This window comes from Rhinoderma darwinii, chromosome 8, assembly GCF_050947455.1.
Source record: "Rhinoderma darwinii isolate aRhiDar2 chromosome 8, aRhiDar2.hap1, whole genome shotgun sequence".
NCBI classification, from domain to species: Eukaryota; Metazoa; Chordata; class Amphibia; order Anura; family Rhinodermatidae; genus Rhinoderma; species Rhinoderma darwinii.
In genome coordinates this window covers 9,765,972-9,790,699 of record NC_134694.1, presented here as the reverse complement: position 1 = coordinate 9,790,699, position 24,728 = coordinate 9,765,972, and the positions used below count along the sequence as shown (strand labels likewise).

Here is a 24,728-nt window from a genome sequence, read left to right as displayed (position 1 = left end):
TACTGCTGAGATATAAGAACAGATCCCATATTATATGATCACTCTACTGCTGAGACATAAGAACAGATCCCATATTATATGATTAGACAGCACTCTACGGCTGAGATATAAGAACAGATCCCATATTATATGATCACTCTACTGCGAAGATATAAGAACAGATCCCATATTATATGATTAGACAGCACTCTACTGCTGAGATTTAAGAACAGATCCCATATTATATGATTAGACAGCACTCTACTGCTGAGATATAAGAACAGATCCCATATTAGATGATCAGACAGCACTCTACTGCTGAGATATAAAAACAGATCCCATATTATATAATCAGACAGCACTCTACTGCTGAGATATAAGAACAGATCCCATATTATATAATCAGACAGCACTCCACTGCTGAGATATAAGAACAGATCCCATATTATATAATCAGACAGCACTCCACTGCTGAGATATAAGAACAGATCCCATATTATATATCAGACAGCACTCTACTGCTGAGATATAAGAACAGATCCCATATTATATGATCACTCTACTGCTGAGATATAAGAACAGATCCCATATTATATATCAGACAGCACTCCACTGAAAAAGAACCGTGTCTGGCGTTGACTTCCATCAATCTACTCTATAGCCTAGCTCTACAGTAACGGTTACCATCGTAACTATTCGCCGTAATCGAGGCCTGGAACGCAAGCACTGACGTGCTGACGACACTGGAGCACGCATTGTTTTTGGTTCCGCCTTTTTGTTTCCTCACGAATCAGCGGTAGGGATACGCCCCGTCACGTGGTGTAGGAGGACGTGTTGCGTAGTGACGCTCTGCCCGGTCCGGCGCTCGGTGTGACGCAGGCTCGGTGTCCGGTGAAGGTGACCGATGACCATCCTTCCCAAGAAGAAGCCGCCTCCCCCCTCTGACCCGGAGGACGGGGACCGGAGCGGCGCCGGTGGGGGTGACTCACATTCACACTCCCGTTCCGGGGCCCGGCCTCGCTCCTCCCCTCCTCCGCGCTGGGCCCAGGCCTCGCCTCCGCCCGGTGCCGGTGGTCCAGGGGGGACGGGTTCGGGTCCAGATGGAGGCCTTGGTTGCTGCTGTTGTAACGGGGCGGGGATCGGACCCGGAGGCTGCTGCTCTGGGCCCGGACACAGCAAGAGGAGGAGACAGGGGGTGAGCGGACCCGGGGGTGCCGGGGAAAGAGGACTGGGGCTTCCCGTGGCCGGTAATAACTCCGACCGGGAGGATGGAGCTGGAAACAACAGTGAGGATGAATATGAGACGGCGGCCCGCACCCAATCCATCGACCCTGACATGGCGGAGCAGGTGAGATGAGGGGGCTGTCACGTCACAGGGAGGGTGTGGGGGAGGGGGCTGTCACGTCGCAGGGGGGGTGTGGGGGAGGGGGCTGTCACGTCGCAGGGGGGGTGTGGGGGAGGGGGCTGTCACGTCGCAGGGGGGGTGTGGGGGAGGGGGCTGTCACGTCGCAGGGGGGGTGTGGGGGAGGGGGCTGTCACGTCGCAGGGGGGTGTTGGGGAGGGGGCTGTCACGTCGCAGGGGGGTGTGGGGGAGGGGGCTGTCACGTCGCAGGGGGGTGTTGGGGAGGGGGCTGTCACGTCGCACGGGGGGGTGTGGGGGAGGGGGCTGTCACGTCGCAGGGGGGGTGTGGGGGAGGGGGCTGTCACGTCGCAGGGGGGGTGTGGGGGAGGGGGCTGTCACGTCGCAGGGGGGGTGTGGGGGAGGGGGCTGTCACGTCGCAGGGGGGGTGTGGGGGAGGGGGCTGTCACGTCGCAGGGGGGTGTGGGGGAGGGGGCTGTCACGTCGCAGGGGGGGTGTGGGGGAGGGGGCTGTCACGTCGCAGGGGGGGTGTGGGGGAGGGGGCTGTCACGTCGCAGGGGGGAGGGGGCTGTCACGTCGCAGGGGGGGGGTGTGGGGGAGGGGGCTGTCACGTCGCAGGGGGGAGGGGGCTGTCATGTCGCAGGGGGGAGGGGGCTGTCACGTCGCAGGGGGGGGGGTGTGGGGGAGGGGGCTGTCACGTCGCAGGGGGGAGGGGGCTGTCATGTCGCAGGGGGGGGTGTGGGGGAGGGGCTGTCACGTCGCGGGGGGGGTGTGGGGGAGGGGGCTGTCACGTCGCAGGGGGGGTGTGGGCGAGGGGGCTGTCACGTCGCAGGGGGGGTGTGGGGGAGGGGGCTGTCACGTCGCAGGGGGGTGTTGGGGAGGGGGCTGTCACGTCGCAGGGGGGTGTGGGGGAGGGGGCTGTCACGTCGCAGGGGGGTGTTGGGGAGGGGGCTGTCACGTCGCACGGGGGGGTGTGGGGGAGGGGGCTGTCACGTCGCAGGGGGGGTGTGGGGGAGGGGGCTGTCACGTCGCAGGGGGGGTGTGGGGGAGGGGGCTGTCACGTCGCAGGGGGGGTGTGGGGGAGGGGGCTGTCACGTCGCAGGGGGGTGTGGGGGAGGGGGCTGTCACGTCGCAGGGGGGGTGTGGGGGAGGGGGCTGTCACGTCGCAGGGGGGGTGTGGGGGAGGGGGCTGTCACGTCGCAGGGGGGAGGGGGCTGTCACGTCGCAGGGGGGGGGTGTGGGGGAGGGGGCTGTCACGTCGCAGGGGGGAGGGGGCTGTCATGTCGCAGGGGGGAGGGGGCTGTCACGTCGCAGGGGGGGGGGTGTGGGGGAGGGGGCTGTCACGTCGCAGGGGGGAGGGGGCTGTCATGTCGCAGGGGGGGGTGTGGGGGAGGGGGCTGTCACGTCGCGGGGGGGGTGTGGGGGAGGGGGCTGTCACGTCGCAGGGGGGGTGTGGGCGAGGGGGCTGTCACGTCGCAGGGGGGGTGTGGGCGAGGGGGCTGTCACGTCACGGGGGGCGGGGGCTGTCACGTCACGGAGTTCTGTGGGGGAGGGGCTGTCACAGTGGGGGAGGGGCTGTCACGGGGGATGTGGGGGAGGGGGCTGTCACGGGTGGGGGAAGGGGCTGTCACGGGGTGTGGGGGAGGGGGCTCACGTCACTGGGGGGAAGAGGGCGCTCACGTCACAGGGGGGACTTCGGGGAGGGGCTGTCACGTCACGGGGGTGTGGGGCTGTCACGTCACGGGGGGTGTGGGGGAGGGGGTTGTCACGTCACAGGGGGTGTGGGGGAGGGGCGGTCACGTCACAGGGGGTGTGGGGGTTGTCACGTCACGGGGGTGTGGGGGAGGAGGCTGTTATGTGGGAGATGGGGCTGTCGCGTCACGGGGTATCGGGGAGGGGGCTCACGTCACTGGGGGGGACTTCGGGGAGGGGCTGTCACGTCACAGGGCTGTGTGGGAGGGGGCGGTCACGTCACGGGGCTGTGTGGGAGGGGGCGGTCACGTCACGGGGGTGTGGGGGCTGTCACGTCACAGGGGGGTGTGGGGGAGGGGGCTGTCACGTCACATGGGGGGACTTCGGGGAGGGGCTTTCATGTCACGGGGGTGTGGGGGAGGGGCTGTCACGTCACAGGGGGGAGGGGGGTTTCGTGTCTCAATGGGGACTGTCATGTGAAAAGGCAGAAGGTTTCTGAGCTTTACTAGTGTTACTTTAGCGATACAACAACGACCAAAAAAATCCAACATGGCGGATCCGTTTTTCCACAGATATCGGTCGGCCCCGGCGGATAATGGTGCAATCTCTCCAGTGTATGTGCAGCTTTAGTTACGTCTCCGGTCACATATCTGCTGCACCTGCGCTGATGAGAACATCTTGGGGGGCACTTTGTTTTCTATGCTTTGTAGTTATGCGCTCATCTGCTTGGCATGTGGCACGGCCGGGCACCGTGATGGCACCTGTCACTGCTGGGGAATGACAGGAATGTTCTGGGTGTTCACCGCTCATTGTCATCTCCGGCTACCAGAACGTTTCTTTGAGGACAGAGGAGCCGCAACTACCTTGTTTCAATTCCTCACCTATTTTAAAGTGTGCTTGCTGTCAGTGAATGGGAACATTCTTGTTTACATTTAGCGGCTGAGAATCTAGTACCGATCTAATGCGTCTCATAGCTGGGGGTTTGTTACAATTGGATCCAGTCAAGGAAATCCTCTGTATGTAAACAAGAATGGTTTACAGACAGCAAGCAGAGATCTTAAAAAATGGAGCAGAATTAAAACACAAAGTATATTAGTTGCAGAGGTTTTCGCATGGGATATGTCATCAATGTCTGATCTATGGGGGCCCAACCGCTAATTCCTAGATGGAAGGGGTCGCGGCGCTAGCAGACTGTCCGCTTCATGAATGGGAGTTATTGGTCCCCAACAATAACCCCCAACCTGTTCCCAATGACTAATAATAAACGGTAAAAACTGATGTCACCCCTGCGGTTGTCACGTGACCACGTACGACAGGTCATCGCGCTGCTGATGTAAACTAGACGTGGCGGGGACGATAATTATATTACTACTTTTTGGTTATTTGGAGCAGGTTGTGGCTTGGAAAACTCTTAAAGGAGTTTTACAGGATTAGAAAAACATGGCCGCCTTCTTCCAGATACAGCGCCACACCTGTCTGTGTTGTGGTACTGCAGCTCCGCTCTGTTCACACTTCCAGACACAACCCATGGACAGGGGTGGCGCTGTTTCTGGGAGAAGGCAGTCATGTTCTGATCCTGGACAACCCCTTTATGTTTAAAGGGATCAAGCGTCCTTCCTGGGACTGACTGTCCGCTGGCTTAATGTAGGTTTTGTAATACACAGTCCCCCGGGCACTTGTTTGGGGACTCCTAGTGCCCACTATATTAACCCTTACAGCGGCCCTTGTTTCCAGCTCCTCTGCCTCATGCGATCGGCACGTTAGTCCTGAGACTATTATCTTAGACTGGACTGGCCGGTGGCATCTGCCGTGTTTAGTACGTGTTGTACGCGGCATTCTGTGCTCCGTTTGGGTTTGACGTCTTGGCTGCTTCTGCTGTCACACTCGTTATTTCTGATTTGCTACTAATGTTTTATGACGTTTCGTAAAGCAATGACTTGTCGGGAGTCCCCGGGACCTCAAGTAGACAGCAGGATTGGGATGGATTTAGTCCTGGCCTCGGGGAGAGTAGACCAGGCAGGATTAGTTACCCTCTATGACTGGGAGTTACGGGAAGTGCCAATGTCTGTGCCCTCCTCGCTGGCGCGGCCCTTTAACATCTTCTTCCTGCATTTCTTGATGCGTTCAAGATTTACCTTGCAGTATATTACTAAGGCCCAGTACACACACAGCATTTGTTGCAGAATCTGCATTCTACCCTCTCCGCTGCACATGTGTCAGTGGCAGCAAGATTTATTTTTTTTATTCACTCCCATTCAATGATTGTTCGATTTTTGCATCAGATCTACCAGAGTCAGCAATCTCCAGCTGTTGTGAAACTACAACTCCCAGCATGTCCTAACAGTCAAAGGCATTATTATTCCAGCCAAAGGCTATCAGGGCATGCTGGGAATTGTAGTTTTTCAACAGCTGGAGAGCTGAAGATTTGCTGACCCCCTGCGTGGTAGCATCAATAGCTTCGTACACCGCCATACAACTGCGCGCTGGCGGGTGAGGGTGCCCGCTGCTATTACTACCTATGTGGGATATGTTTGTGGTTGGAGGAGGCTGTTCTGTTGGTACGTCAGTTCTAGAGTTTACCCATATCCCTGCCTTTTCTCCCGTCCTGTGGATGAACAGAACGGGCATATGTCTTTTTTTTTTTTCTTTTTTTAACCCTATGTTACCATCTGTTCACTTTTTGCTACTTTGGATCCTTCTGTACAAAGCTATACCCCCAACGGAAGGCTGCGACGTATAGACATACAGTGACCTGCATCGCCCGCAGGGTCCTATTGTGAAGGAGATCTATTCTATACATCAAAAAAACATGTATGCTAAGGCACGCTGCCCGCCTGGCGTATGGCAAGAGGGCACTGTTATGGCGAATGACGGGTAAATGGATGTGTTCAACGTCTGCGCTGGGGGCTTTCTTGGCACATACGCCAGACGCAGTTTACAAGCGTGATGTGAACAGCGCCTCAAGATCCATTTACACGAGCAGGAATTCGTATTCGCCATCTTCGATTCCCAGACGAGTATTTACACACAACGTTTCCTTAAAGGGGTGATCCGGGGTGTGAACATTTTTTGTTAGGGGCTGGAAATGAAATAAATAAACGCATAAAGCCGTACTTGCCTATCCTTGACCTCGGCGATCCGGCGCTCCCGCTGGTTGTTTACACGCATTCAACCGCTGCATCCAATCAGAGGGATCAGCGGCGGTCACTGGTGATGAATCGTATCTCTGGCATTATGGCCGCTAAGCCCCTGATAAAAAAAGATTCTCACATCCCAGATAACCCCTTTTAATAATCGTTAAATAACGTTTCGTGTGGTCGCCTGTTTTACAATCTCACGTATCCGCTATCAAACAAACAATTCAGTGATGATTTTTATATTCGTGTAAGCGATTATTTGTACGTTCGAGTGTTTTATCGCTCGTCCACCTCGCCGGTTAGCGTTCGAATCTGTGAATAGATAAGATCTATGTATAGAATAACCGTGACGAAAAAATATTTTCTCTCAAAGGTCCTGGTGTTACCCAAATGCTGGGTTCATAGTCGTGCATTGTTTACATACAGTATAGACAGAACTGTGCTGTGCTGACCACTATGTGGCGCCCTTACTCTGGAAAAGACAAAAACGGTCCATGATAGATCACATAATCTGATGGCTGGTGAACAGGAAATGATGGATTTTGTTTTTCCACTAGGGGGCAGTATTGTGATCTTACATTGTCCACCAACAAGGGGTTATCCGGGTTGTTCAATTTTTTTTTTACTTAGGACGGCAAATGGCCAGTCACCTGTTACTTCCCCCGGCGATCCAGCTCTGGAGGTCTCCCGGTGTTTTTGTTTTTTTTACATGCGTGCAGTATGTGACCCCTGCAGCCAATCAGATGGCTCACCGTTGCAATCCTGGCATGAACATTCAACGCTGGGCACCATGATGCCAGGAATACGGGACGGCAATGCTGAGCCCGCTGGTTGGCTTGAGCAATGACATGCCGCACGCATGTAAACAAACACTGCTGAGACCGCTGGATCTGTGGAGGAAAGAATAGGAGAGTCCTGATCTTTATTTTTTTAATTCAGGACATTTGTAGCCTTTTGTGAACATTTTTTTTTAACAGCCCAGATCACCCCTTTACCCCTTCCCGCCGCAGCCATTTTTTCCTTTTTTTCTTTTTGCCATTTCCTCACCACCTTCCAAAAGTTGATCTAGTCGTATGGGGGCGTGTTTTTTGTAGGGCGAGTTGTCATTTTTTACAGCACCGTTTAATGTAACATATAATGTACTGGGAAACCGCAAAAAAAATTCTTTATTGAGTTTTGTTTTTTTTTAAACTGCGTTCACGGTTCGGTAAATACGACATTTAACTTCATTCGATTACAGTAATTTTTTTTTTTTTAATGTTTTGCCACTTTTACAAAGAAAAATCAAATTGTTACAAATGTAGTTTTGTGTCGTTAAATTCTGAGAGGCGTAACTTTTTTTTCTTCTATTGATTGAGCGGTGTGAGGGATTATTTTTGCGGGATGAGCTGTAGGTTTCTATTGATACCGTTTCAGGGTAAATGAGGTTTTTTGGTAACTTTCTATTCCAGTTTTTGTGAGAGATGAGGTGACCAAAAAACTGCGATTCTGACTGTTTATTTTATTGCGTTCATCGTGCGGGTCACATAATGTTACATTATAATAGTTCAGACTTTTACTGACACGAGGATACCAGGAATGTTAATTCATTTATTTTTTCATTGCTTTTGGGGGAAAATGGGCAAAAGTTTTTTGTTTTTTTTTAGGGGGGTGGTTGAAACTTTTTTTTTTTTTTTTTATGTAAATTGTTGTTTTTTTTTTAAATTCACCAGCATTTACTTTTTTTTTTTTTGTTAGTACCTTTAGGGGACTTGAACCAGCGTTCGTTGCATCACTTGCACAGTAGGCTCCATTACTAATATATTGCAGTGTATCGTGACTCTTTCAGGGGTCTTAATAGAAGCACGAAGGTGGCAGACCAGAGGACCTTCATTAGGCCCCCAGGCTGCCATTGAAATCGTAGGCACCCCGGGATCGGTTCACTGGGGGGGGAAGCGATAAAACGTTTGTAACGGCTTAGATGATGGGGTTGCTATTGACAGCAGGTTCCCGCTCGTTGCAGTGCAGTTTTGGCTGTTGTAACTTTTGGAGCGTGGTCAAGACCTTTTTGGGGTCCATTTATTTTGTTTACGGTGGAGCTCCTCACGTGTTGTGGACCTATAGGTCCTCTGTGTCCCGCCATCGGATGAAGTACTGTGGTCTCCCCTTGAAGCAATGCGGTAGAACATGCCACCGGTTTTTTTTTTTTCACTTGGGTTGGGGGGTCCTATAAACCCACCATTAAGGGGATCTCAAGCTTGATGTCATTTAGAAAGGTTTCCTTTTAAAAGCTTTTTTTTTTACAATGATTAGAAAAGGTTCACAGCCTGGAATCATTGCACCACTTTTGAATCTATTTTTGGGCTTCGATTCATCATTGTTTATAAAATCTCTGCTTGTTGTCAGTGAATGGGTTCGTTTTGTTAAAAGGTTGTCCAGGATTAGAAAAACATGTCTGCTCTCCTTCTAAAACAGCGCCACACCTGTACGTTGGTTATTTCTGGTATTGCAGCTCAACTCCGTTAAAGTGCATGAGGCTGTGCTGCTATACCAGACACAACCAATGGACAAGGGTGGCGCTGCTTTAGGCGGAAAACCAGTACAGGCCTATTTCTTCACACATCTGAGAAGCGGATACATTCGCAGGCTCTCTGAGCCAAATACGTCATCAGGAGTTTGAGAACAGATCGGTCATAGCTGTCACCGCTCCGTAATGAATGGACGCCATGGCGCTAGTGTGAACCGGGCCGGAGGATTGTCTAGACTGGATGCAATTGTAACAAACTCAGCTGTGAGAAGTTGTCTGGACCGGTTTTCAGCTTCTGTCAACAACAATGTTCCCGTTCACTGACAGCAAGCATAAATCCTGGAAAGTAGCACAGATACGGAGTCTCGGTGTATTAGAAAGTGGTAGAAGTTTTCATTATACGAGGGTTAGGCTTTATGATCAGAAGACGATACTTGGAGGTCGTCACTTAGGGGTTGTACACAGTCTTTCATCTTCGCTTTTCTTTTAGCAGGAGAACTGGTTTGAGAAGGCTCTGCAGGAGAAGAAGGGATTTATCATTAAACAGATGAAGGAAGATGGGGCTTGTCTGTTCAGAGCTGTTGGTAAGTGCTTTGTCACTTTTGTATTTGCCTACTTTGCAGTAAAGCTGACCATACACGTCACACATGTCGGGGGAAACCAGAACCAGGCGTGCTGGATACGAACCGGCTTGATTCTTTATACCCGTCGGAGATAAGCGGCGGCAGCCTCATGCAGTAGCTGCTTATCCCCCCCCCAGCCCTATTGGAATAAGCATGCGCACTCAGCTTATCTGAACATACATGTCTTTTCTAGAGGAGTCGGCAAATAGTCACGTCCGACCGCTATGTTATGTGTATGGCTAGCTTTGCGCTGCACTCGTAAAACAATGGACTGCAGCTCTAACCATGGGGAAGCTGTTGCGGCATGCTGGGAGTTGTAGTGCCGTGGTTATGGTGCGTGCGTGAGATATTTGCAGGCACCGTTAGGCGTTTCCAGTGACTCAGCAGCCAGATCGTGGAATAGTGACTCAGCTGTGAAGAATCCTGATGTACTTTGGCTAGTGAGGCTTGTGTACAGCGGAGGGCGCTAGTTTCTCTTCCCTGGTATTTGAATTAATCAGACGTAACCAGTGCTGGGTAGTACTACAGTCCGAGGTGTCGGCAGATTTGAGACCCAGTTCACACACGCCTACATTAGCCTTCCTTATAATGCTCCGTCACGCGTTCCATTCATAGCGTTATATCAGGGATTTTCGGTTTCCATACCGGTGTGAACCGCCGCTACAAGTATGTCAGCAATAAAGCAGCTGATTGGTGGGGTGCTGAGTGTCGGACCCCTACCGATCAGATATTGATGGCCTCTCAGCTTAGTCTAATGACCGCCCTTGGCAGGGCTTCAAGGAGCGTTCTGCTGATCGATGGATGTACCAGGGGTGGGACCCTCACTAATAATACATGAATGTATGGGGGACACTGTAACAAACCCGCTAACTGTTTGAGCAGGATTCGTTTCGGGCTCTGACTAGAGACAGATATTGAAAATGATGAGGAATTGGAACACAAAGTATAATAGAAAGTTGCAGAACTGATGAATGTTCAGTCCCGTCCTAGATCTGCAGTGTATGATTACGATTTCCCAGGTCGGCCTCGTACCTGCGCTCCGCGTCCTGTTGTTCTTGCGGATTTTTCTTAACCTGGAGGAGGGGGTTTTCCATCTGATATAATAATTTCCAGTAGCTGTGACTGTTATAATCTCTGTTATTACCCAGATAAGATACAGGAAGTTAATATGACATCATGGTTTTCCCTTCACAGCTGAATGCCTTCAAAAGGTCACGTAAAAACCGTGTTTTGTGGGTGTAGCATCGGCTGTGACCGTGTGAGTGATGATGCTGTGAGATTAAGTATCAATGTCCGACCGGTATTAGTGGATGGCAGCGTTAGGAAGACACAAGTTGTTACTATTTGGGGTGGAATTAAGAAGAGTGATGTCACTGCTTGTCTAGGATCGGGGAGAAGGGGGATGTCCCTGCTTGTCTAGGATCGGGGAGAGGGGGGATGTCACTGCTTGTCTAGGATCGGGGAGAAGGGGGATGTCACTGCTTGTCTAGGATCGGGGAGAAGGGGGATGTCACTGCTTGTCTAGGATCGGGGAGAAGGGGGATGTCACTGCTTGTCTAGGATCGGGGAGAAGGGGGATGTCACTGCTTGTCTAGGATCAGGGGAGAAGGGGGATGTCACTGCTTGTCTAGGATCGGGGAGAAGGGGGATGTCGCTGCTTGTCTAGGATCGGGGAGAAGGGGGATGTCACTGCTTGTCTAGGATCGGGGAGAAGGGGGATGTCACTGCTTGTCTAGGATCAGGGGAGAAGGGGGATGTCACTGCTTGTCTAGGATCGGGGAGAAGGGGGATGTCGCTGCTTGTCTAGGATCGGGGAGAAGGGATGTCACTGCTTGTCTAGTATCGGGGAGAGGGGGGATGTCGCTTCTGGACTAGGGTCAGGGAGAAGGGGGATGTCACTGCTTGTCTAGGATCGGGGAGAAGGGGGATGTCGCTTCTGGACTAGGGTCAGGGAGAAGGGGGATGTCACTGCTTGTCTAGCATCGGGGAGAAGGGGGATGTCGCTTCTGGACTAGGGTCAGGGAGAAGGGTGATTTTACTGCTGGGTTAGGATCGAGGAGAAGGGTAATGTTACTTTTGGAGTAGGATCATGGAGAAGTGTTCTAACTGGTTCCCACACTGTTCAGTATTTTTTCCAGTTCTCCTTCCAGTGTAGGATCGGGGAGAGGGGTGATATTACCGCTGCTGAAAAATCAGGGAGAGGTGTGCTATTACCGCTGCTGTGGAATCCGGGAGAGGTGTGATATTACCGCTGCTATATGATTGAGGAGAGGTGTGATATTACCGCTGCTATATGATTGAGGAGAGGTGTGATATTACCGCTGCTGTGGAATCCGGGAGAGGTGTGCTATTACCACTGCTGTATGATTGGGGCGAGGTGTGATATTACCGCTGCTGTAGGGTCGAGGACAGGTGTGATATTACCGCTGCTGTAAGGTTGGAGAGAGGTGTGATATTACCGCTGTTGTAGGATTGGGGAGTGGGTGATAATACTGCTGCGGAATCGGGGAGAAGGGTGATATTACCGCTGATATAGGATGGGGGGGTTTGATATTGCAGCTGCTGTAGGATCGGGGTGATATTACCGCTGCGGTAGGATCGGGGTGATATTGCCGCTGCTGTAGGATCGGGGTGATATTGCCGCTGCTGTAGGATCGGGGTGATATTGCCGCTGCTGTAGGATCGGGGTGATATTACCACTGCTGTAGGATCGGGGAGAGGGGTGATATTACTGCTGCTGTAGGATCGGGGAGAGGGGTGATATTACTGCTGCTGTAGGATTGGGGAGAGGGGTGATATTACCGCTGCTATAGGATCGGGGTGAGGGGTGATATTACCGCTGTTGTAGGATCGGGGTGAGGGGTGATATTACCGCTGCTATAGGATCGGGGTGAGGGGTGATATTACCGCTGCTGTAGGATCGGGGTGAGGGGTGATATTACCGCTGCTGTAGGATCGGGGTGAGGGGTGATATTACCGCTGCTGTAGGATCGGGGTGAGGGGTGATATTACCGCTGCTGTAGGATCGGGGTGAGGGGTGATATTACCGCTGCTGTAGGATCGGGGTGAGGGGTGATATTACCGCTGCTGTAGGATCGGGGTGAAATTACTGGATTTTTCTTTGTCCCTAGCTTTAGTAAATTAGTTTATTTAATACTGGTAAGGGGCCGGACTAGCCGCTTTTGGCCGTTTCTCTTGGTTTATAGTTTTGCTCCTCTCCTCTAGGTGACATACTGAGGGTTGCCCTCCTAGGAAGCTGCGCTGCCGCCTGTCACTGACACATGCGGCCTCTCCCTCTTATTGCAGCCCTTGATAAATATTATCATCTTGGGCAGCCCAGTCTCTGTGTAGTATGTGCTGGCCACATATCGGACATCCGGGAGTCTCTGCATAGACAGCGGCTTGTGGGTGAAGTCTACAGGAAGAGACTGGTGCTTAGATCTCTAGTGTTTGCTCTTCCTCCTATGACAGGTTTGTCCACTGACCTGAAGAGCTGCCATTCCGTGACTTGGCAGTTTTGATGTAGTTATTTGTGCCAACCTGGCTCAATGGCTTGCCATTGTTTTAACATCCAGGTGACGCACATAGTAAGCGGGCATAGGTAAACAAGGCTTTAAGACAAGTACCAGGATATTACACAGTACTGCATATACGTGTACTGAAGCAAGTCCTGCCCAAAGAGCTTACGATCTACGAGGAGGGACAACACTGGATAGGTGGCAGTGGTGACTTGTAGATGCATATTCATGATATAGTGGAAGATGGGTGGGTGGTTGTGAAGAAGTCGGGTTTTAAGGGACGGTTTGCACTAAGAGGCGCAAGACTTCTAGGGGGAGAGCGCGTTCTAGAAGGTGGGTGCAGCCCAAGAGAAGACCTGTGACCATGCAAGGGTTAATAAAGAAGATGGTAGCATACCAGGAAATAGAGGCATAGAGGGGCAGCAGATAAGGGGCAGCGGGAGTGATGGGTCGCTATTGATTCATCTTTGGCTGCAAACATGGGCGGCATGGCATGTTGCCGAAGCAACCGTACAACCCAAAAGCTTAGGTGCCAGCCGCACGTGTAGGTACATTGGGCTCCCGGGATTCCTCGGTCCGGGGTTGGCAGGATTACTATAGTGTCTCATGACCGGATCTAGCATCGGCTGATCACAAGTGAACATATATTTTGTTCTTTTTACGTTGCATGTGTCAGTTCGGGGGAATCAACATCTGAAGACCCAGAAACCAGTGAAGTTTCACCTCATACGTGTGGCCAACGTGCGGTTTCGGTTTCAATGAAAACATTTTCTGTGAATCCCCTGGCTTTTTGTGACCTTTCTTTTGAAGCGAAAGACGATTCTGAGAAGCTGCTGAGGTGGAACGTGTGCAGGTCGAGCACCTCTAGGGTTTTCTCCTCCATGTTTTCCTCTAGCTTCATTTTGTCATTTACGGTCACCCGGTCACTCACCACCCAAAAAAATCTTCAGACGCCTTCCTAGTCTCTCTTCCCTTCTCCCCCGATCCATGTCTTGTGGAAATTATTCCCGTAGTGACGTCTTTAGGACCCTCCGCTGTAAACTGTGGGGGAACCGGACACAAGTTCTCATTTCTCCTGCTGCGCCACCACAGGAGAAATGAAATATTACACCGTGCCCTTTCAAATGAATGGGCAGTCCATGTAATGCATGGACGTCCGACTCCTCCAGAGGGGGAGACGCTCTTGGTAGCTTCTGTCCGCTCTGGCTAATAGATGAGGAACCTGAATGTGAGACTCCTCTCCGTTAACTTTGGGCTAGGGGATTTGAAAATGGGTTTACTAAACCAGACCACCCCTTTACGCGCTCCGTGACCTGGTCATACGACGTCCGGATATCCGGTTTACAGTAACGCCTAGTACCAGTCTGGTTAGTTTTGATCAGATATTGCTCGCTGTGGGGATAACCATGTATTTTCCTGGACGGTCTCCGGTAATGACGAGGAGCTTGTATGTCACATCATAGACATGACTCATTTTCCATAGTCCCATTCAGCAGAGCTTGTAGCGGGGGATCGAGTTCATGTTATGCAAATCTAGGGAATAAGAGTTTTTACCCTGAGTCCCCACATTTGCATACGAGGTATCTTCCGTCCTCCTACACCTTCTCTCAAGTCAACAGAAAGTGTTCTGTGAAGTTACGAAGTACATAAGACGGTCCGTGAACCGGGCATGGTTGGCAGTCTGACGCACTTTCCTTTGCTTGCCATTAAGTTTGTGCTGTACGGTTAGCGTGTACGCCAGGAAAGCACCCGGCGTAGACGCAAATCATGCCCATAGGGTTACATTAGCCCGACTGAGGCCAAAAGAGTGCCCTTTTTGGCCTCCGTCAGGCCAGTATACCTCGAATAAAGGTAAGGAATAGTGTATACTTTTTTTCATCATTTTTTATACACCTCCTTTTTGCTATTCTAGAATTTTTCTAGCTAATTTTTTTCCCTGGTTAGAAGCTAGTTTTACCCTAAAATAGACCTTTTTATTTGGGATTGTCATTGTCTACCGTAAATGAATATATTACATGTCTATATCCATATAACAATAATTGGCGGGAGGATTTATTTTATTTTTATATTTTTTTTGTATTTTTTTTAAATTATGGTTTGTCCCTCAAAGGTCAAACTTTGGGGGACTTTTCTTTTTTTTGTTGGGTGTTAGGCCCCATGCACACGAACGTAAAAACGCCCGTAATTACGGGCCCACAGACTTCTATTGGCCACGGGTACCTCCCCGTATGCTTACGGGAAGGTGCCCGTGGCGTTGAAAAATATAGAAGATGTCCTATTTCAGGCCGTAATTCCGGCACGGGCAGCCCATAGAAGTCTATGGGGCTCCCGTAATTACAGGTGACTACGTGTGTGCACCCGTAATTACGGGAGCGTTGCTAGGAGACGTCAGTGTATAGTCACTGTCCAGGGTGCTGAAAGAGTTAAACGATCGGCAGTAACTGTTTCAGCACCCTGGACAGTTGCTACCGATCACAATATAGATAAAGCTGTAAATAAAAAAAGACGTTCATACTTACCCAGAACTCCCTGCTTCTTCCTCCAGTCCGGCCTCCTGGGATGACGTTTCATCCCATGTGACCGCTGCAGCCAATCACAATCCAATCACAGGCTGCAGCGGTCACATGGACTGCCGCGTCATCCAGGGAGGTCAGGCTGGATGTCAAGAGAGGGACGCGTCACCAAGACAACGGCCGGGTAAGTATGAAATTCTTTTACTTTTATTGCGGAAAGGGCCGTCCCTTCTCTCTATCCTGCACTGATGGAGAGAAGGGGCTGCCGATTAGTGCAGTTCAATTTTGCAGCCAAAAACGTGCCCGTAAATACGGGTGGAATACGGGTCACGCCGGACCCATATTTACGGGCACGGGTCCGTAAATACTGGTGCAATACGGGTCGAATGTGTGACCCAAGGACCCGTATTTACGGGTCGACAAAAATACGGTCGTGTGCATGAGGCCTTACGCCATGTTTTTTCACTGTAACTGGACATCAGCCCAATGATTGTTAGACCCAGCAGTAGCCTCCTACTAACCGCATCCCTGCCACCATGTGACCCGTCACATGACCAGTAGAGGCAGCGTTCTTGTTTCCTCTGCAGGGTCCCTGGCATGCTCTTACTGCCGGGCACCTGACATTTGGCTGCCCAATTGTTAAAGCAGCCGGCTAAAGCTATAGTTGTAAGGACATGGATCGTGAACCATTTAACATGGGAGCCTATGGATGACCGGATGAATTGCATATGTCGTTAATTTTTCGTGATGTGTACGTTAAACGGATGCCATAATAACCTACGGGTGGGGAATTTCCACTGTTAGGCATCCGTCACAGCCTCTGTTATACGGGAGCTTTTCCCGGCGTATATGTTAAATGGAGGCCATAAACGTGATGTGGACAGGACCTTGGCTGTTCTGCAGCAATACTGGGGCAGGGGGGTTGTATTGGTGTATAACTCGGGTGATTTGTCATGGAGGAGAATGCTTGGAAGCCGATATGGAGCCCTTATTAGCGGTCACCCAACTTTTACAAAAATTCTAAATTCTCTTTAGCAGTTAAAGAAGTAAACACCTGAAGAACTCGCACTGTGACAAGCTGTGAGAGGGGAGGAGGAGGTGACCATGTAGAGCCTAGGGGACTGAGGGACCAAGCCCCCCCCCCCATCTTCAAGGTGACACAGACATCATACAGTTACTGCACCTGAGGATTCAGTAGCACTGGGGACTTATCATTTTTTGAACAGAGATACGCTATTTAATGAAAAAATGAGGCCATGTTCAGACGTGGCAGATATGTTGCCAACGCACAATACAATGTAAGTGAATTCTTTTACATGTTGGTGAAAAAAATCCTTAAAATCCATAGTAATGGGTACCACATGGTGCCCGCTGCTTAACTGCAGCCAGTACTTTATTTACAGGTCGCCATAGTCACGTGATGTAAACGGTGACATCACTCAGCCAGTAGTAGTGTGTCCACCGATTGGCTGCTGCGATATAACGAGGACCTTAGTGGGCTGCAGAGGCGAAGAAAGGGGGGACCCAATCCCCAATACAGTAAAGGGGTTCATGAGATGCACCTCCACTATGTTTTGCTTGGGGCACATCTTGAGCTCTGTTCACAGCTGGGTCTATGGGTAGCGTTGACCCACTTAGTACCCTGCAGGGGGTCTACACCCAGTACTAGTCTTGTGTTTTACTCGTATCTATACTGGAATCTGTTTGCAGCGTTTGTAAACACGGCTTCTGTTGTGGTTTCCTGTTATAAATTCACTTTACGCGGGGAGACGAAGCCCTCAAGCCTATTGGAGGAAAGTAACCGCTTCTCTAGCCCCCCCCGAACTTCTAAGAAAGTTGGTCATGTGACGAGCGGGAAGGACTGCCGTGTATAGCCCTCATTAGCATACAGCATATTGTTTACATCCCGTGTGGTTTTACAAGGCGGCTTAGCGTTAGATCTGTGGTTTGTTTCATTTTTTTTTTTCTTTTTAGGTCTTAGTTTATATATATTTTTTTTTGGTTCTTTATTTGTTATTCTTTACAGCTGTGTATATATAAAGCTACTGTTTGCCGTGTGTACTTATTTTTTGGTCTTGTTACTATGTTGTGATGATCGGATCTATATAACCTAATGGAAATTAATTGGTTTTTTTTTTACACTGGGTTCACACGGTGCGTTTTTGTTGCATTTTTAGCATGTGGTGGGTTTTTTTTGGTAGATAAATTCCAATGTCTCAATGGGAGTTCATCAGCCAAGATAAAAAAACGCATGCTAAAAACGTACGTACAGTGTGAACTCCGCTTCACACGCTCGTGCAGTATTTACGGTAAGTAAATATTGCACGGACTGTCACCCGCATTTGCGGGCCATGCTGACATTATAAAGTATAGGAGCTCGCTCGGTAAATCCCAAAAATAGGACGTCCTGTTTTTTGCGGGTCATTTCTACGGTCTGGACGCACACCCGTGAATATACGGGAAGGTGTGCGTGGCTGGTAGAGATACTGATCCATTCATTCCTATCTGCGATTACGGTGCGTAATTGCGGATAAAAATTACGGTCGTGTTCATGAGGTTGGACTGCTTGCACCCATGTGTGTTATATGTTTTATATGATTTTTTTCTATAGTTACTGTATAGATTATATATGGGCACACTATTGATATTGACAAACCCTTAAATAAAGATTAATTTCTGCCCTATACATTTATGTATATGGGAATCCAGTCCGGATTATTGCGGGATTGTAATCTCATGGGTGTCCTGAAAGCCTCGTCTTCTGTAAGTATCGAGTTATAGGCTGCTAATATAATTCCCACATCAGTGTAAATATCTGGCAAAGGTTTCATGAGGAGAGGGATTTCTCTGCACGGATCCGTTATCTCGTTGAATCCTACACTCAGGTTCTTCCCAGCTTGAAATGACTGATAACAGAGAACACTAGACTCTACCATAGTCTTTAGTTTAAAGGGTTATTGCCACTTTAGACATTTATGTAATATCCACGGTAAATGCCATAGATGCCATAGATGCGGGCTTGCTCGGCTGTTTCTATAATTCCCATGGGAATCCATGCCATTCACTCCTGTCTGGATTCAGCGTCCAGGCGATGCCTCACCAGGCGGGAGGTGATGGGCGCAGGTCCCAGGGCATGTATCGTACAGTGATTATCCTGTGGATATGCCATATATCTCTGGGGTAGGAATAACTTTTTAAGGGATGCTTTAAAACTTTTTTCTAGCTTGGGTGGGGGCCTCTACATTTCCTTGATAACTGCCCCCCCCCCCTCTTCTTTGCCATGTGGGTTCAAGAGTAACTGTAGTTTTTAAATAAACCTTTGTGTCCGAGACATATCAGAAGTTTGTACCGGTGGTCTCCAGGGGTTGGGACCGCTAGCGTCACTAAAACGTAGGCGCAAAAGTGTTCAGCGGAGCACCCTGCATCTCCGGCTGTGATTGGCGCTCATCGTCCGGCTGAAGACGGGATCATAGATGTTCTGTGTGAGCCGTCTTCAGCATAACAAGGAGCGCCGATCACAGCCCAAGTTGCAGGGCGCTCCGCTGAACGCTTTTGCGCCTTCGAAGTGCATGTGGTCGCTTGTGAAATGTAAATTAGATTGGCAGCTCCAAGAAATATTTAGAACCTTAGCGGTTAAAGACTTCTGAACAATATACTGGATATTATGTGACCGTAGATGAATCCGAGGCTGCGTCCCGCCGTTTCATGTCCTGCAGAACGCAAACACGTGTTATATGATGTGTGATGTGACGTCTATTACATTCCTCTGTTCTTCTGTCCAGCTGACCAGGTATATGGCGACCAGGACATGCACGAGGTGGTCCGGAAACACTGCATGGATTACCTGGTAAGAGGGGCTCTGCTGCTGACGGCTCTCTGCATGGAGCCGGGGTTCACTGTTTTTAACCACGCCATTTTTTTACATTTTTTTTGTGTGAAACAGACGAAGAACGCAGATTACTTTTCCAACTACGTGACAGAAGACTTTACCACTTACATCAACCGTAAACGGAAAAACAATTGCCATGGCAACCACATAGAGATGCAAGCCATGGCAGAGATGTACAACCGACCCGTGGAAGTGTATCAGTATGGAACAGGTGAGGAAGCTCCGCCGCCTCTGAAAATAAACCAAGCAAATCTTAAGAGAACCAGATATAACCCTAGTGTAGCCCATAGTCCTCCAGCTGTTGTGAGACTCCCTGCACGCTTCACAGCCACTGGCTATCCGTGCATGAAGGGGGTTGTAGTTACAGCAGGTCGCACGTAGCGTCTGTAGGATTCACTAGTACGAGGCAGCCTGCTATGGAAATGTTGCTTTAGACCTCATAGAGCTTTTGTTCCATTCATCTTTATTCTTTCTGTTGTCTAGAACCAATCAATACATTCCACGGGATCCAACAAAATGAAGACGAGCCAATCAGAGTGAGCTACCATCGAAACATCCACTACAACTCTGTGGTAAACCCCAACAAGGCCACGATAGGAGTAGGTCTGGGACTACCGTCCTTCAAACCTGGGGTGAGTTAGAATACATCCTGCGGACCGTCATTGATCACAATGGTGTGGAGTAAAACGGATGCCCTGTGTTATACCGACTACAGTGTGTGACGGGCTGGAGCATGGCACCGGGTTCTCTTAGCAGTTGTTATAGTTCTTCAGTCGTGCTCTGCCCTCTCCGCCACTAATGGGAGGACTTTTGGCCCTTTTATGCCGGTCTCGACACTTTTGTGAAAGGAGCCCGGGGCCACATCAGCCTCAGAATTGGGGTACATTATAGCAGAAATCCAGGCCAGCTCCTAGCTAGCATAGATTTCACCAAGGTAGCTCGTACCTCGCTCCTCCCCGATCAGACCCTTTTCCCCCCCCCCATCGTCGGACAATTTTAAAAAAATATATATATTTGCTCACGGCTCTGCCTCTCCCCTCCGCATGCGGCGGCTCATACAACATACTGGCGTTGGGCAGCGTCAGGACGTTGTATCTGACGCTGCATTGATGACTATTGCTGCGTTGCGTCTAAGCACCCGCCATTGCTAGGTGTCAGGACCTTGTATGAGCCACGGCATGCTGAGGGGACCCGGCAGGAAGAAGTGGAGAGGTGAGCATATTTCTCTCTTATGTCTGTTGGGAAGGGGGTATTGGATGGCGCATGGCTGTGGTCGTTGCGTCACAAAATGCAATGCGTTGTATAAATCGTAATCCAACACATTTTTTTGAAGGCGCCAGTCTTAATGAATCTTCCCCAATGTATCTATTAGTCAGAGGTTTTTAGCCTTGAGATGCATGCATGTAGTACGTGGTCACTAATGAATTTAAATGGGTACTGTGCTAGAGGCAAGATCCCCTCCTATCCCAAAAATACGCTGCGGACAGACGTTCCTCCATTGATTGACTGGTGTTTTATTGATCCCATCAGCCGGACCCCTATCAGTTAGAGATTTATGGCCTATTTGGGTGGATCACTAAGTGTTGATGAGATGACGTCTCTAGCTTGACGGCTCTGTGAGCGATTGTACAATGTTTCATGACAACCGCAGCCATATCTGTCAGTGTTTCTCTTAAGGGTCAAGGTGGATTTTGTGTTCAGTACGCAGATCAGTCCCTGATGAAAAACGCCATCCGGACCTCCGAGGAATCTTGGATTGAACAACAGATGTTAGAAGATAAAAAGAGGGCCACAGATTGGGAGGCCACAAATGAGGCGATTGAGGAACAAGTGGCACGGGAATCCTACCTGCAGTGGTTACGGGACCAAGAGAAACAAGCCAGACAGGTAACCGTAGTCGCTGCTGCTTGTCCAGAACAGACCACGATTTCCTGACGTCTCGCTGCATCTTATTTATGTTTACTGTTTCCAGCTCCTCCTCCTTATCCTCTTTCTTACTCCCATCTATAAAGGGAATCTATGAGAGGCACCCGCTGAAGCCCAATACTACGAGCAGCCGCAGGGCACCCTTGACGGGAGTTATTTGCTGATTATGGCACCTCCAAGTCTGATTGGCTAAGAGACATCACATGGTCGCAGCCTCTAAAGTAAATCAGACCAATCAAGGCTCACAGTACTATGAGCATCTTATAGATACTTTTATCATACGGGGACAGCTTTCCTTTCAAGCCGATCTCTATTGTCCCCCTTATTAAAGGGTTATTCCAGATCGGGCCCCTGACACCTCCCTCGCAGCCGCACTACTGAGGCTAGAAGTTGTTTGAATGTAGGAGAGTTTGAGCATGCGCCTTAACACTCCATTAAAGGGTACCTAAATGTTTAAAAACTTTTGACATGTCAGAAGTTTTGATTGCTGGCGGTCCGAGCACTGAGACCCCCACTGATCGCTAAATGAAGAGGCGGAAGCGCTCGGGTGAGTGCTGTACCGCTTAGTTTTATGATCGAGCGAGCGGTGTACGGACTCATAGACTTTCTATTGAGCCTTTGAGCCGGTCAGAAACGAAGTGGCGCGTCACTCACCCGAGCGCTTCTGCAGCTTCATTTTAGCGATCGGTGGGAGTCTCAATGCTTGGAACCCCACCGATCAAAACGTCTGACATCTCAAAGGTTTTTTTAACAGTTTAGTTACACGTTACGTCTACGGCACTGACCAACAGCCAAGCACAGGCTGGATTACCCCCTTACGGCTCGTTCCCCCTTATCAATACATGTGTGGACTGGATCTCCTAATCTTTACCCCCACCCACCCCTCTGGTGATTTAATTGTTTGTAGTTTTATAGTCGTGTAGTAATGATGATCTGCTCTCTATGCACTCACTTCTTTTGTGCATTATACAGCACTCGATCTGAATAAGCAAAGCTGCAGTGTAAAGCATGGTGAAGGACAGAGATACAGCCTGAGCCTTTAATGAGAGAGGATATGGTATTGAGACTCCCCTAGACAATGCAGCTAAACTGCAGCCATCAGTGAAGAATTTAGGCATCAGATAACCTTACCCTTAGACTGAAGAATTTGAAGCCACCGCTAGACCTCTGTAATCTTGATTCATCTGCCTCTTCTGATGTGTTGATTTTTGTCTTCCTGTTTCCTCGCTGCTCTTGTCAGCAGCTCTTCTTTTCTTATTATCACTCCACGGTTCCTTGAGCTAAAAATAATTTGTTTTCTTCCTCCTTGCAGCCACGAAAAGCCACAGCAACCTGCAGTTCTGCTACAGCCGCCGCCTCAAGTGGACCCGAAGAATGGAGTAGTCGTTCCCCAAGACAGCGCAGCACTGCAGGGTCTCCCGAGCACCCTGACGTTCACGGAGAGCAAACCGCAAAGCCGTCTACCCCAGGGACCACCGTAGTTTTAGCTAAGCCCCCTTCCCCGTGTGCGCCAGGTAACTTCCAGCCTTGTGTTATTGTAGATGTATCAATAGCTTCTTTGTAACTATCAGACTTTACGTCAATATTGAGCTTCCCAAGATTGAAAAAAACCCCACGCAAAATATATCCACAAATGGAGGGGTTCATGTGGGCCAAGCCCAAAGGTCCCCACTGAAGCATTTGGTCTACACTAGTGGTCTCCAGCCTGCGGTTGTCTAGGCATGCTGGGAGTTGTAGTTTTGATACAGCTGGAGGGCCACCGGTTGAAGACCACTGCTTTACACCTTCTGATATGTTTTTTTATACAGTGCAACAATAACCTAGTCCCTAGAGACACTATTGATCGTGATCCCGTCAAGTCCCTGGTCCGTAGGTGAGGCAATGAATACAATACTAGAACACCGAAACTCCTATTTATTAGCTCTATTGTGTAACATACGGGCACAAGTACGCAGGGGGCAAGTTCTGACAAAGTTTCAGCAATTAAAGCCGCGTCACCCTCTCGCGTGCACACCCCAGTGATGTAATCCCTATATCCGGCATATAGGCTCGCCCCCAAAGACATGAAATGAAAGGTTGTAGAGTTCTCCTGGAAGATACAGGAATAGCTGGCGGAGGATTGACATAATGGCTGGCGCCGTGCCTACCGTGGAGCATAGTAAAGCTGGGGGGGACATCTGTGTTTGGCACGTGATCGGGTTTTAAATAAAGTTGAGTTTGCTTTCCTTTTTGAGAATGGTTGTCAGGCATGTGCGCTCACCAAGTCTGTTCTCCGCCTAGGCCCAAGCAACCAGCCATGTTCTGGTGCCGACCGCGCCACCTCACCCCTTGTGTCTTTGTACCCAGCCCTGGAGTGTAGAGCCCTCATGCAACACATGTCTCCCACAGCATTTGGTGAGTGTGTCGCCTCATCGAGTGTCTCTCAAGGTTTCCGTTGCCGTCTCTTAACACTTTCCTCTCCGCACTTCTTCTCCTCTTCAGGTTTGAACGACTGGGATGACGACGAGATCCTGGCCTCCGTTTTAGCAGTGTCACAGCAGGAATATCTAGACACCGTCAAGAAGAGCGCCCTGCGTAGGGATCCATCCCCCGACCACAGCTGATATCCAGCTCGGGCTCCATCCGATTCTCCCGTCTCCATCCCGTTTCTGCTTGCCTTTCCTTTTCACTCCCGACCCCTTCTTCAACGAGTTTTTATCATGCTCACGTTGTGATCTTCACATGAATGATGCTCTTTTCTGTAAGCGTACCTTTCCTACTAGCCTACGGAGGACTTGTATAGCTGCATGTTACAGCAAATATTGACAGCCCAATGCCCCCCCACCCCTGACCTCCAAGCCCCAAACCTTCCAGACTTATTTTTTTTTTTTTTGCTCTCAAGGCCTACAGTGGGACGATGGAGTCAATGCCTGTTTGGCTCCTGCAGGAGGCGCCCTGACTTGTCGACACCTTTTAGATAGATTTGGATGGGTGTGCAGAGGAGAGAATGACTCAGCCGGTGGAGCTTTCCACTTTTTGTATCTTCCTGAGATTTTTTTTTTTTTTTTTGGTTTGTATCTTATCAAGAGGACGTTCCAATCACCTAGGAATAACTTTTTTTCTTATTAAGAAAGAAAAAAAAAAAAAAAATGGAAAAAAAAAAATCTTATACAGAACAAATGAAGTGTCATGTTGTTAATTTGTGTAGCGATGTCTGACGTCTTGGAGAAAGGTGAAATAAATCCCTCTTGGAACATTTATCACCCATCCATAGGGGACAAATTGGTGGGGGTCTGAGATCCAGGGTCCCTTGTGCTCCATTCTATATAATCGGGATGAATGAGAGGAGATGTAGGGGGCATATTGGCCCCTTATGACACGCCCCGTACACTTCTATGTAAGGTACGGGCATGTGCCCAACTGATTATAGAGATTTGAGCGGGCGCTGATCCCTGGACCCCCACTAACCTAACATTCATACCCTATCTAATGGATAAATTATAAATGTTACAGGTTGGAAAAACCCTTTTAAATAAAAGTGGCCTTGTTGCACGTGGCAATTGGTGCAGATACTAAGGGGCAGGAAGACATGATGTGTGGCGCCGA

The 24,728-nt window shown here is 49.7% G+C and overlaps 1 protein-coding gene and 1 long non-coding RNA gene across 6 annotated transcripts in view; one reads left to right on the top strand and one right to left on the bottom strand.

Annotated features, from left to right (window-relative positions):
• LOC142659173 (uncharacterized) overlaps positions 1-859 on the bottom strand; it is a 20,824-nt gene extending 19,965 nt beyond the window's left edge. Inside the window, exon 1 of the long non-coding RNA XR_012850279.1 lies at positions 664-859. This is a non-coding gene — a long non-coding RNA (uncharacterized LOC142659173). The remainder of the gene's footprint in view (positions 1-663) is intronic.
• Positions 766-24,728, top strand: OTUD5 (OTU deubiquitinase 5). 5 transcript variants are annotated; one of them, XM_075835000.1, is made up of 9 exons: positions 766-1,327; positions 9,168-9,258; positions 19,111-19,175; positions 19,272-19,428; positions 19,701-19,849; positions 20,895-21,104; positions 22,456-22,657; positions 23,424-23,537; positions 23,625-24,726. In XM_075835000.1, exons 1-9 carry the CDS (start codon positions 884-886, stop codon positions 23,744-23,746), a joined length of 1,554 nt encoding a protein of 517 aa, XP_075691115.1. In that variant the 5' UTR covers positions 766-883; the 3' UTR covers positions 23,747-24,726. The 5 variants fall into 5 exon arrangements, with proteins under 5 accessions (XP_075691115.1, XP_075691114.1, XP_075691116.1 ...); XM_075834999.1 differs by having other exon boundaries at positions 9,165-9,258; positions 23,625-24,725; XM_075835001.1 differs by having other exon boundaries at positions 9,165-9,258; positions 20,919-21,104; positions 23,625-24,723.